This window comes from Pollachius pollachius, assembly GCF_949987615.1.
Source record: "Pollachius pollachius genome assembly, chromosome: 15".
In the NCBI taxonomy this organism is placed as follows: domain Eukaryota; kingdom Metazoa; phylum Chordata; class Actinopteri; order Gadiformes; family Gadidae; genus Pollachius; species Pollachius pollachius.
This window is the reverse complement of record NC_136948.1, coordinates 4277019-4291550: the sequence shown is the minus strand read 5'-3', so window position 1 is coordinate 4291550 and position 14532 is coordinate 4277019. Positions and strand designations below refer to the sequence as shown.

The 14532-nt window shown below is 48.7% G+C and overlaps 1 protein-coding gene across 1 annotated transcript; it reads right to left on the bottom strand.

The window, feature by feature from the left end:
- Nucleotides 1–7667: 7667 nt before the first annotated feature.
- Nucleotides 7668–8805, bottom strand: noto (notochord homeobox; the record flags this gene model as incomplete). Its single annotated transcript, XM_079752222.1, has 3 exons — nt 7668–7877; nt 8129–8313; nt 8439–8805. The coding sequence occupies 3 exons, from the start codon at nt 8803–8805 to the stop codon at nt 7668–7670; spliced, it is 762 nt and encodes a 253-aa protein (XP_079608348.1).
- Between the last annotated feature and the right edge of the window lie 5727 nt (nt 8806–14532).

Here is a 14532-nt window from a genome sequence, read left to right as displayed (position 1 = left end):
CAACGCAGAGTGAAGGACATCGTCCTCCATAACCCGGTCCGATCCCCTGAGGAGGTGGCTCTGCTGCCACCAATGCTGATCCCGATTTAACCTTTTCTAACTTTCAATTTAAACGAAGAAATTACAAAGAAGCTCTTATTGTATATTAGGACAATTTAAATTTGACTATCTGAATCGAAAATGATGGTTATTTCATCGTGGGAGATATTTTAACGTATCATAGGCTACTGTTTTACATACTTAAAACACTAACTAGTCTTGTACAGAGGTGTCAAGTAACGAAGTATAAATACTATGTTACCTTACTTAAGTAGACATTTTGGGTAGGCTATACGCCTTCTTTACTTGGCTAATTATTTTTCAGCCGATGTTTTACTTTTACTCCTTAAAATTTCAGGTAATTATCTGTACTTTCTACTTCTTACATTTAAAAAATAGCCTCGTTACTCCTATTTCATTTCGGCTTGCTTTCATTCCTGTGCTGTGCCAATGTAGTTACCCCCGATAAGAATTGTATTCCCGGCCGCGGGAGTGCGCATCCAGTGCAGGCGGAAGGACACACTACGCTTCGAATTCATCCAAGGCTGATGTTTTTCAAAATGTTCGTTATCAACGAGGTTGTAAAGTAGTAATTTATCTGTCAAAATTAATGTTTTTATTCTTCCTACACGTTTACAATCTTTATTCATTCATTGCACCGCGGCCGAACTGACAGCTGTCTACTGAAAACCAGCTGATCGTATTTTATTCCTGTAGACTAATCCACATTTCAGTTTCAAAATCTGAGGATCTTGTTGCAAAATATTGTCAATAAATAAAAATAATAACACTGATCATGGTAGGCCTAATAATGTAGGCCTTATATCGCAATTATAAATACGAAAAATAGCGAAAATATGTGTCACTTCACTATAATGCAGTTTTTTTAGCCAAAGTTATTAGGGGGGGACACATATTTTGTCAGACTTTACTTTCGACCTGCCAAAATATTTATCCCCTTTTCATTACACTAAAATGCGTTCATTTTCAATGGGATTAAATGCGGCTGACACAGGTGCATTTCAAAATGTTCAACATTAACATTTAATGTAACTGTGGCCTAATCTTTTGTCCTTCATGGCATTTTTCCCCCTTACACTACTTTTACTTTTATACTTTAGGTAGATTTGAAACCAGTACTTTTACACTTTTACTTGAGTAAAAGGCTTGAGGCTTCAACTTCTACAGAAGTATTTTTAAACCCTATCTAATTCTTTTTGAGTAATGAATGTGAATACTTTTGACACCTCTGGTCTTGTATAAAATAAACCCTTTCAGTAGCGCTAATATCGCACAATATAGGCCTAGTCTATTTGGCAATAGGCTTAACCCATCCGTTATCAGCTTCCTAACAACGAAATGCACTAATTATGACCCATCAACCATCATATCTTATATCCATCAATGGACATGTCCCGGGTGCCTGACAATCGGAATCAAACTAATTAGGTGTTTAAAACTTTAAATCGTGGTTCGGTAGCCAGGCGGCTGTGAACTCTCGCTCTCACCTTCCTTCATTAATAAACTAATTGGTCGTTTTGTCTCGCGTTAGCTGTGTGTGCTCAGCTAATGCGTTCTACTTAAAGAGCTGGAGGTTTTCACCCCATTATAACGAGATGGGAAAAGTAGCACGTCACCGTGTTTGTGCCACCTGCACGAGAAACGGGCGGGACCCCCCTGCGTGGCCCCCAGGATCCGACACTCAGACCCCCCCCTCGCCCCCCTCAGCAAACACATGGATGGCTTTGATTTCGGGGAATAAGATGAGTCTAATGTCCTACAGCTGATGTATGCAGAGCAGGCCTTTGCCTTTATTATATCGTTTCCTCTCTCTCTCCTCCTCCTCCTCAACACACCACTTAAAGAACCGAGACGGTCCCGCGACGCTTGAACCAGACACTCGTCCATGGAAACGAGGGTCGTCCCCCCCCCCCCCCCCCCCCCCCCCCCCCCCCCCCCCCCCCCCCCCCCTTAGACTTCGAGAGACCCCCGAGGGTCTTTAACCGTGTACCCTCTGCTCGGGGGCAGTGTTCCCTTGCATTAACCTTCCTCGCGGGCAGGAACTGCAAGTTTAAAGATGGTACCCACAAACATTGCGCTTAGGGGGCCCCTGCGCTCATTATACTACCGCCCTGCACGGCCCCCGGGACCCCGGCGTTAGAAGTCATTGTGCGGCTCAAAGTCGACCTTTTCACGGCCAAACAAAGACGCGACGCCACTTCAAACGGTCGTGATGGAAGTTAATGACTATTAGATGGAGTGGAGCAGAGGGGGCCGCAGCTCTGCAAATAAAATGCAAACAGGGAGGACGGCTAACAATGGCCTGCCCTAAACCGCGGCTCCGCTGTTGGCCAGATGAACGGCGCTCCCTCGGCCGGCGGAGCGGCCGGCCTGCAGGGCGTCAATCATGAGAACTTTCACACCTTCCCCGCTGAACCAGAACCACAACGGTGTCTGCCGGTCTGTCTGTCTGTCTGTCTGTCTGTCTGTCTGTCTGTCTGTCTGTCTGTCTGTCTGTCTGTCTGTCTGTCTGTCTGTCTTTCTGCGACTCTCCGCGGAGTCACGTGACCCACCCGGGGAACGCGTGACGTATTGACTCAGGAAATTTGAAATCATTGGATTAGTAAACAAAAAAAATAGATCAAATGAATCCTCTTGCATAGATTAACGATTTTATATTATTTATAATAACAATTCTAATTCATGCATTTCGCTATTATTCTGCTATTAGTATTATGTTAGTTAAGGCCTGCTTTTTACTCAGCATGTTATGTATTATCTATATACACGCCCAATGGGTGTAGGCCTATTGACATCACAATATTTAACTGTTATTATTCTGCAGTGAGCACTATGATTCAATACATCACCAATCCAAGTATCCTTCAACTGGGATTGAGCATGCTGGTATTAGAGGCCCGTGTCCTCTAATACCAGCATGCTCAAGGGAGAGGACTCCCCCATACTGGGGCTGGGGTCAGCCCAGTCAGACCCCCCAGGGGTCCTGAACACATCCTTGAACACATGTGTCTGACCTCCGCAGCACGCGTGTTACATCCCCCCCCCCCCATGTCCAGAACCCCCCCCACACACACACACACACACACACACACACACCCATGTTCCACCGGCGCCTCTTCCTGTCCTCTCCCTCGCGACAGGAAGTGCGTTGCGTCGCTGGCTGCAGCCACGGCGGCGGGGGGCGCATTAAGACGTAACACCGGCCTTTGATAGGAACCCCTCCCCCCCTAATCCAGGACCCGGGCCGATTTAGAGCCCCTGGGGGGGGTGATGCACCCCCTCCCGGGGCTAAGGCGCCGGGGGCTAATTGGGGACGAATGAATACACCCCCCCCTCCACTCATCCCTTCCTCTTCCAGCCTCCACACACATATACACACAAATACACAGGCACATTGATACAAACACACACAACCACAAGCAGACACACACACAAATAGACACACAGACATACAAATAGACACAACCACACACACATACAGAACCACACACACACACACACATACATACACACACACACAAATACAACCACACACACACACGCACACACACACACACACACAAAAACACACAAAACCACACACACACATACAACTAAACACACACACATCCCTCCTGATGCTATTTTCCTGAAGTCGTCTCAGACTTCTCTCAAGCCTTCAATAGGATTAAAGACAGACAGGAAGAGAGAGAGACAGGGGGAGAGAGAGAGACAGGGGGAGAGAGAGGCAGGGGGAGAGAGACAGATAGGGGGAGAGAGACTGACAGAGACACAGACAGACAGGGGGAGAGAGAGAGACAGGGGTAGTTAGACAGACAGGGGAGAGAGACAGACAGAGGAGAGAGAGACAGACAGGGGTAGAGAAACAGACAGAGAGACAGACAGAAGGGAGAGAGACAGACAGGGGGTGAGAGAGACAGGTGGAGAGAGACAGACAGGGGGGAGAGAGACAGACAGAGAGAGACAGACAGGGGGAGAGAGACAGACAGAGGGGAGAGAGACAGAGCGAAGGGAGAGAGACAGACAGAGGGGAGAGAGACAGAGCGAAGGGAGAGAGACAGACAGAGGGGAGAGAGACAGAGCGAAGGGAGAGAGACAGATAGAGGGGAGAGAGACAGAGCGAAGGGAGAGAGAGACACATTAGGAGTACGAAACCAAGATGAGCAAACCACCGCAGGCGGGGGGCTCTATGGGGGAGGAGGAAAGGGAGAGGGGGGGGGAGGGAGGAAGACAGAAAGAGGAAGAGAACGACACAGATCTGGGGCCGACCGCTGGTTGATCGCATCAGAGACGCTCTTCTGGGGTCTTAAACCAGCTCTCCTGTCTCCCCAACACCGGGGGGGCCCTTGCACACACAGGGGCCCCCCAGGGCCAGGGTACGGGGGACGCACAGAGAGGGAGAGGGATAGAGAGATAAAGAGAGATTAGCTGTCAGTGTTTTATTAAAGACTCTCTCTTTGATAGTCTCTGTGCCCCGGCCTGCTCATTACTTAAGACTTAAGGTGTTTGGATACAGCTGCTGAGACAAGGGCCAACGCGAGGCCCTCAGGAGCCAAGTCCCTGGGAACGTAGGCACATCCTTATTACCCAGAGTCCTAAGTCATAGTTCAGTTGTGGCTACAAATCATTTATTTTGTCACCACACCTTTTGAGGCCTTTCAATCCGGTGAAAACGTATCATTAAAATGTATCATTTGGATCATTAGCTTACAAGTCAGCGATCGGCCCGAGCTGAAAGGCTATATAAACCGCTGAGTCACTCCTTTGTGTGAACCTCTTCACAGGCTGACGGGCAGACACAACCGCCACCATTTTGTCATGTCTTTGGGGTGTCAGTTAATGTCATGTGGCCTTTCACTACGTATCAGCCCTGGGTTTCTTTTGTCTCGCACGGTCTGGTCTTGACTTGTACTGTCCGGTCTGGTTTCAACTTGTCTTGACTTGTCGTCGTGTCATGAATATCATACTTTATCCGTGGCGCTTATATTGTGGTGAGCCAGTTGGTTGACTCTGGTACTTGGCTCCAACAACTGTTGTTGTGGTTCGTAAAGTAAGGTACTAGTTGTGTAGTTTATGAATCAAATCGAATTGTGTGATTAAGTTAAAGCCAAAAATTAGTAACACATTTGAATGTTCCGAATCGGATTTTCGTTAACAATTGCTTTTTATACCGTCATCTGACCTCATAATTCAGGATCTGAGGAGTATTTTCAAGAGAGGCAAGAGATGTGTGACCATAAGGCGAAGGCCAATAACTGAAATAGTTTCAAAGATTCAAAGGCTTTTAAATATAACATCAGATGGGCCTGGATGCACTGTAGGATGATTCTCTTATGAGAGAGTCATCTTTTAAGAGTCCTCTTTTAAGGGAGTCCTCTTATAGGAGAGTCCTCTCTTAAGAGAGTCATCTTTTAGGAGAGTCCTCTTTTAAGAGAGTCATTTTATAGGAGAGTCCTCTTTTAAGAGTCATCTTATAGGAGAGTCCTCTTTTAAGAGAGTCATCTTATAGGAGAGGCCTCTTTTAAGAGTCATCTTATAGGAGAGTCCTCTTTTAAGAGTCATCTTATAGGAGAGGCCTCTTTTAAGAGTCATCTTATAGGAGAGGCCTCTTTTAAGAGAGTCATCTTATAGGAGAGTCCTCTTTCAAGAGAGTCATCTTATAGGAGAGTTCTCTTTTAAGAGAGTCATCTTATAGGAGAGTCCTCTTTTAAGAGTCATCTTATAGGATAGGCCTCTTTTAAGAGTCATCTTAAAGGAGAGGCCTCTTTTAAGAGAGTCATCTTATAGGAGAGTCCTCTTTTAAGAGTCATCTTATAAGAGATTCCTCTTTTAAGAGAGTCATCTTATAGGAGAGGCCTCTTTTAAGAGTCATCTTATAGGAGACGCCTCTTTTAAGAGTCATTTTATAGGAGAGTCCTCTTCTAAGAGTCATCTTATAGGAGAGGCCTCTTTTAAGAGTCATCTTATAGGAGAGGCCTCTTTTAAGAGTCATCTTATAGGAGAGTGCTCTTTCAAGAGAGTCCTCGTTTAAGAGAGTCATATTGTCCTGTTTCTTCTCCTCAGCAGACGGCTAGCCTAATCTCCTCCACCTCCTCTCCTCATCTGTCTGGGCCGACCTCTGGACCCCCACCCCCTTACCCCCACCCCAGACCCCCATCCGGTCGCACGCTTTGGCAGAGGCTCCCTTGGGTGTCATAGGGGGGGGGGGGGGGGGGGGGGGGGAGACAGCCCACCAGAGCTGGGGGCTGTTTAAAGCACAGTGACCCGTCGCCCTGGTCTCTGTAGGTCCCTGTAGGGACCCCCGTCCATCCTAGGGACCCCTACTACCCCCCTTCCCGGTCACACAGATCCCAGATAATCCCTCCACTTATTTGTTTGGTTAGCCGACTAAGTCCTACTGATACCCCCTCCACCCCCAGCCTGTCAACCACCCCCACCCCTACTACAATGTCTTACTATCGATACTTCCTCCTACCCCACTCTTGTCTTACTGAGCCCACCGTCGCTGCTGTGAACACACCATCACCACTCTGACCACTACTACATCCACCTCCACCTCTTCACCTCCAGCTCAACACCTACGACCACCACCACCACCACCACCATCACCTCCTCCACCATCGTCACCACCACTGACACCACCCACCTGCCCCACCACCACCACCACCACCACCACCACCACCACCACAGTGGTGTCTCTGGTTGTAAACAGTTTCCTGTTTCTTTATTGGACAGATTTACAGGGCTGTGTGTGTTCAGCCAATCACCACTGAGGATCCTTTAATGGCAGATGGATGAGAGGCTTGTCTTGTTTTGTTTTTTAAACACAGACTCTTTAAGTTAAGGTTAAATACTAATATCCTTTAAGTTAAATACTGATACTCTTTAATTGAAATACTGATACTCTTTAATTGAAATACTGATACCCTTTAAGTTAAAAACTGATACTCTAAGTTGAATACTGATACTTTTTAAGTTGAATACTGATACTCTCAGGGATAAATAATGATACTCTGAGTGAAATTGTGATGCACTTTAATGAAATACTGATACTCCTTCAGTTAAATACTGATACCCTTTAAGATATATACTGATACCCTTTAAGATAAATACTGATACCATTCAAGTTAAAAACTGATACCCTTTAAGTTAAATACTGACACTCCTCAGTTAAATACTGATACTTTGAATTAAATGATACTCTTTTAGTTAAATATAATGTGCTTCTTTAATCCCATGTGGGAAATGGTTGCGCTACGTTATTCCTCAGTTATTTAGAGTAAGTGAATGTTATTTTGTATGGTTTTTTGTGTTGTCTCCAGTATGTAGAGTTCGATCATTGACTTTTATTCATCAATTTTTTTTGTGGTTATTTTATGTTGTTAGGGTTAAGAACAGCAGATCGAGTCATCAGTAGTCTCAAAAATATATATTTCCGAATATATCATCAAAATATACAAGCAAAGGTCCTTCATTTCATGGGAGATCCAATAAACAATTTCAAGTACAAAACGTTAAATATAAAACTATACATCTATTAAATTATTAGTGAAGAAGTGGACGTATATCTATGTCTTCGGTCTATACACAGCAGTCCCTCCGTGCTGTCAGCAGTGGTCGATGAAGTCGTCCGACACATCGATGTCAACGTCGGACGGGCACGAGCAATCGCCCTCCTCGTCCCCGTGACCCTGGGAGCCCGGGCTAGAGGCGCCCGGCGGGGGCGCGGCCAGCCCCAGCTTCGCGAGCTTGGCCTGCTGCTGCTCGAGACTCTGCTTGCGCCACTTGATGCGTCGGTTCTGGAACCAGACCTTCACCTTGAGGAGGAAGAGGAGGAGAAAAACTAACGTTAGGATCAGGAGCTTTCACAAGTAACAATTCGTTTATTTTCTGTACATAAGACGAGACCGGAAACAATTCGGTGGATTTGAATGTGGACAATTCTGTGTTTTCACGACGGTTTTGCCTTCATTTGATTATTCAAATTAAGGTGATTCAAATAAATGGATGAATAGTGCATCTTGTGGTTAGGGCAAGGGGGGGGGGGGGGGGGGGGGGCGGTGTTTACCTGGGCCTCGGTGAGCTGCAGGTTCGACGCCAGGACGAACCGCTCCGAGCCGACCATGTACTGCTGGCGCGCGAACTCCTTCTCCAGCCGGGACAGCTGCTCGTTGGTGAAGCTGGTGCGCATGCGTTTGGACTTTCCTCCCTTGGTCTTGAACGAGTGGATTCCGTGACCTTTAGATGGCGAGTCTATGGGGAGAAGAAGAGAAAGGGCTGAGTATCAAGTCTACACTATCTCCATCTGATTTCGACGCGTATACTTGACGTTGTCAAAACGTGGGCACTCTGTATTATTTATATTACGGTATATTTACCTTGTGCGTAAAATCCCCCATGGCATGACGACGGGAAGGAGAAGGGTGGGCAGCAGTAGACGTTGTACCCGGGCGGCTGCGGGTGGAGCAGGCCGGGGGAGTACAGGTACGCCGCGGGGGGCATCTGGAGGCCCGGGTGTCCCGCGAGCGGCGGAAGGGGGCCGGCCGTCTGTTGGTATTTTAGTCCGCGTGGGGTGACGCTGCTCGGCCGCTCGTGGCCCCGGTCCGCGGGCAGGGCGAGCAACGCTTCAATGGTGAAAGACTTCCCGCTGGAAGGCTTGTTGAGATGGTGCTGCGGGGCCGATGCGTAATTACGCACGGCGCACGGGTGAACTTCCGTCTGCCTGACTGGTGCGTGCATGATCATGGTGTCCGATTAGAAAGTAAGTCACCCCAGAAAGACAAGTGATCCGTGGTCCGCGAGGTGGATGCTTCTCCGAGGTGAGCGGGGGTGAAGTGCTCTCTCCGAGTGAGGAGGCGCTACTTATAGCGAGGCCGGCCGGTAGCGGGGCGGGGTGGGCCCCCACCCCCACCCCCCGCTGCGCTGTTGTCTTTCTAAGCACCAGATGAGAGGAGCGAACGTCACGACAACCGAGCCAATTAATTGACAAGCTGGGACTGTCAAACATCCTCCCCTTTGAATGACAAGGCGTTTGAAGCGCGGAGGGGAGGAGTGCTGTGTGTGTGTGTGTGTGTGTGTGTGTGTGTGTGTGTGTGTGTGTGTGTGTGTGTGTGTGTGTGTGTGTGTGTGTGTGTGTGTGTGTGTGTGTGTGTGTGTGAGAGAGAGAGAGAATGGTGGGGGGGGGGGGGGGGGGGCGGGGTTGGGGGGGTTTAGTGGGCTAACAAATTCTTGCATGGATCTTAAGTCCGAATGTAATCATTACCGCTGCGCCAGCCTTGATGTTCCCGGATCATCTTACTCGACCCCTTTTAAGTCCACCACGGCTCCCGGGCCAGCAAGACCAGTCTCGGACCTCCACCCCCCCACCGGGTAACACACCTCTCCATTAAAGGGGTTTGCGTTTTTGACAAATCAGGATGATATCTGTGCTCGCTCTGTGCTCAGAACTCCTCACAACGTTATCCAACAAAGATAGTTCGTGTCTTAAAACGTATTTTCTTTTCTTTCTTTTTTTTTTGGGGCGGGGGGGGGGGGTTACGAAGTGTGCGTTTTAACAGCGCGGGTGTCGCTCCGTTAACGCGTCTCGAGAGCCTCGCGTTACGGAGGCGTCAGATCCAGCAGATTGGGGTGTGGAGAGAGAGATTGGGGCTACTGGTTCTTCCTCTCTGTCGCTCTTTCAATTCAATTCAATTCAATTCAATTCAAAAAAGCTTTTTGGCATGAGGAATTAACATTAACATAACCAAAGCAGGGGAACCATAAACAGGTGAAAGTAAAAAAAAAACGTTAAATACGAAATATATATACATATCAGATATTGTAGGCCTACTAAGAACTCAATATATGCAATGGTATTATTAAAAAAATCCAGTATCTCCTATAAACAGATAAATTAAAGTTAGACTCTAAATAAACAGTATTTACAATATAGGACGTGTGCAATAGTGCAACCATTGTGTAAAAACTGGATCCAGGGGATGAGTCTGTTAATGGGGAGTTTGAGGTCCTTCTCTCGTGATGAATCTCTCTCTTTCTCCCCTCTCTCCCTTTATTTCTCCCTCTCTCCCCCCCCCCCCCCTCTCTCTCTGGTAATCCAGGTGAGTCCACTAATCTACTATCTCGGGCTCTGAAAGCGCTGCCACGTCGCGCGGAATGCTGCCGTGTCGCCGCCTCACGCGCACAAACATTGCTCGGTGTTTTGTATTATTTAATTGGTTCCACTTCCTCTCCGTGCGCGCGGGAGGATTTCCGATATTGACTGGAGGTTAAGGGAGGCCAGGAGTGACAGATGAAACGTCTTTGGGTTTCTTACACCGCGTGAAGACAATGCGCGAGCGCCTTTCAACCGGGATTAGGGTACCGCTCTGCAAACGTCTCCCGCGTCGTTCGGAGACGTGGCGACTGAAGTCACTGTTAAACACACTGTTCAACATCGGGCCTTAACGCGAGCCCCTTTGACCTAGGCTGACACCAGCACGTCTAATGAAGAGGGCAAACACAGCCCCCCTCTCTCTCTCTCTCTCTCTCTCTCTCTCTCTCTCTCTCTCTCTCTCTCTCTCTCTCTCTCTCTGACGCCGCGTCACTCTCCGCACAGACCACCCAGCCTAGCCCCCTGTATTTGTGGTCGTGTATTTCACAACCTCGAGAGAAAAAAAAGACAAGTGGGGGCCATTGTAAAAAAAAAGAAGAAGTAAATTGTCATTGCCATTCAAACACCGCGTGCACCCGCGCGCCGAAACACGCACTTCCGCGGCACATCTGGATCCCATGACGAGCATGGAGACAAACCAACGTACATCAACACTTGTTTACGCGTGATTCTCTGGCTCCTCGCGCGGGGCCGCGGTGTGTTAGCCGGAGCAGGGTGTGTATTGGGCCCAGACGGGTATAGGAATACACTCGCCATTGTTCCTGGCTGCTCCTTTCATAGTCATGGCCTTAAAGAGGAGCTGGGTGAAGGAGCCATTGGGTAAGTATGTATGGGCCATTCTCTCTAATGGTCCCTGGGTCAATGGACCTGAAACGGCCCCTTCCACACTGCCTGCTCAGACCGCGAAGAGAGTTTAGTACGAAGTCAAAGTCAATGAGGTCGGATTTAAAAGTTCGGTTCGTTATTTCAAACGGCTTAAAACAATGTTTTGAATAATTAGATATGATGACATGGCGTGGGCATTGCACGGTTTGATCAATATAATATTTTCTCAAAGTTTCTCAAAGTTTTTATTTATCAAATGAACTGTGTAACTATATGAACCAATGAAAAACTGACTACATCAAATTCTTTGGACGACAACATATTTATTTAGAAATATAGATATAAACATTTTCCCATAGGCCCACACGGCAACGCTCCTCCCCAACGCCATGTGTTCCCCATGAAACTAACGCTCCATTCAAACTTTATTAACAGTCCCTGTGTTTCGACCACACTGCGTTTTATCCGAGGGTCCCTCTAAGCCTGTCCGGGGTTGAGGGGGAACCGCCGCTCGCTCACCCAATCAGGGTTCAGCTTAGATCGGGGCGCGACGGCGGCCTCTCGGGGCAACCTCGTATCTGGAGCTGAACGTCATGGCGACAGAGAGAGAGAGAGAGAGAGAGAGAGAGAGAGTTGAGGGTCGTTCATGGGCGCGGGACGCCACTTCACACGTGATCCCGCGGGACAAGGACAGAAACAGAAACCCAGTCATGGTTATGATCATTGAGCTGACACAGGAGCCACTTCTGTCACCCCGTCGACACATTTTACAGGCTCTGTCCTCCGGGGCCCCCACGCCTGCTGGGGGCCCTCACGCACCCCTCACTTAATGAGTTAATGGGGCCCTTGAGAAAACGGCCCTGGGTGAGGGAGGGGCTCCGTTCTCACCTTGATGCAGGTTCCGGGGGGGGGGGGGGGAGTATTATGTGGTAACGAAGCAGGGGCCCCCAGGGGCCCCCGGGCCCTTGGGAACCAGGCCCTCACCTTGACTGTGAACAGTCTTCCTCAGAGGAAGAGCAGGTAGGGCCCACACTGCCTGGTCACCCAGCTGACCCGACCCTGGTCTACAGCCTCAGCAGACACTTTGATCCAGCGCGACTTCTGGGGAATTCAGACCTGGAGCTGGTAGGAGTTAGACATAGAGAGAGGCCATTAAGGAGCAGATAGGAGTAGGGTAGTACATAGACAGGACCTGTCTTTGTACTGTCTAACCCCTACCTGCTCGTTAATTACCCATCCCTGAATCCTCTTTGAGACGCTGCTGATTCAATGTTCCGGCTCACCAGGTGGTTCATTTTGTAATATTGAATTGGGCGTGAGAAGGTGAGAATGGACGTCTAACGACACGCTGAACTTGTCCAGGCAAGACCTGGAGTTGTGCTGTTCCTCACTCCTAGTAGAGATGGAGGAAGGTCGAGACGAGATGATCTGTATTCATGTGTTCATACGGTTAAGGGGAGCTAGTGGTGTAGACATGAGAGAGGCCCGCTATGACCAGGGGTCCGAGAAACGTTGGTGACTGTGGCTCTTCTGTTGTGAGCTCTTGATCAGCTCTTTACGTCCTGGCACTTAATGTACGCATTTATTGTTTGTCATACTTAGGTATAGTACTTTGTTGTGTAGCATCTTATCCTTGCTATCTTTGTTGTATAAGGGGAATGGGGTAACCTCGTGATTGTTGGTGCTTGGCACTTGGTTCTATGAACATCATTACTGAACCCACAGCGATATATGGTTTCTCTTCCGACAAATGTACTTATTGTGAGTCGCTTTGGATGAAAGCGTCTGCCAAATGCCCTGAATGTAAATGTACATGTTACTCTTCAAGGGATGGTTCAGGACTGATTCTATCCAGGCTCTTCTGAGGATATTTGATACTTCAGGCTCTCTGTATGTTCAGACCACACTAAACCTAAAGAAACAAGTCTGATAGGTCTTTAAAACGGACATGTGTGAAGACCTTCTCGTAACCATACAGAATGCACTATCATTAGCCTTGCATGCAAATGGGCCGGACCATTCACCTTCATTTAGCATTTAGCACTGCCTTTAGCATACAAAGGGGGACATTATTCCAGATGTTTTACTTAATAAAACCCAGGGAGAAAACTAGGGGGACGAGAAAGAGAGACCAGCCCGTGTAACGCGCGCGCCAACCCCAATACCCCGTACCTCTTATCTACCGCTTAGAGGGGAGAATTTCTTTAAGCTAACGGTCCGCGAGCCGAGCTAGTGGCCACGAGTGACCTCATACACATGAAACCCCCTCATTAGGGGGGGCGTAGTAGCAGAGGTGCTCGCTATGCAGATGCCGTGTGTGTTTACCATTAGCATGTGTGATAGCTCTAAAAGGAACCCCAGAATGGCCCCAGCTAGCTTCCCCCCGTTAGCATTGACACCGCCGCTCTTGAATAGCCACTGTGGCTACGGTGCTGGTCCATGGCCGCCGGGCGCGTCATTACCACGTTAATGAGGGATTAGCCCCGCTCTTCCCGACCGTCGGGCTGGCTAACTGACGCCCGTCATCGTTGTGCGCGGGGTCCGCTCCGGTGTGTATTGTGGCTGTCTGGCCTCGCTCTCCCTCTACCCGGCTCAGCCACCCACCCCGGGACCCTCTGTGGAGACCCCGCCTTCCAGGACGGGTCAGACCGGCCTGCTGCCCCATACACACCCAGGACTCCCTGGCAGGATGACCCCTACCTGCTCCTCAATGACCTGTCTCTGTACTGTCTAACCCCTACCTGCTCCTTAATGACCTGTCTCTGTACTGTCTAACCCCTACCTGCTCCTTAATGACCTGCCTCTCTACTGTCTAACCCCTACCTGCTCCTTAATGACCTGTCTCTGTACTGTCTAACCCCTACCTGCTCCTTAATGACCTGTCTCTGTACTGTCTAACCCCTACCTGCTCCTCAATGACCTGTCTCTGTACTGTCTAACCCCTACCTGCTCCTTAATGACCTGTCTCTCTACTGTCTAACCCCTACCTGCTCCTTAATGACCTGTCTCTGTACTGTCTTACACCTATCGGCTCCTTAATGACCTGTCTCTGTACTGTCTAACCCCTACCTGCTCCTCAATGACCTGTCTCTGTACTGTCTAACCCTACCTGCTCCTTAAGGACATGGATCTGTACTGTCTAACCCCTACCTGCTCCTTAATGACCTGTCTCTGTACTGTCTAACCCCTACCTGCTCCTTAAGGACATGGATCTGTACTGTCTAACCCCTACCTGCTCCTTAATGACCTGTCTCTGTACTGTCTTACACCTATCGGCTCCTTAATGACCTGTCTCTGTACTGTCTAACCCCTACCTGCTCCTTAATGACCTGTCTCTGTACTGTCTAACCCCTACATGCTCCTTAATGACCTGTCTCTCTACTGTCTAACCCCTACCTGCTCCTTAATGACCTGTCTCTGTACTGTCTAACCCCTACCTGCTCCTTAATGACCTGTCTCTGTACTGTCTAACCCTACCTGCTCCTTAATGACCTGTC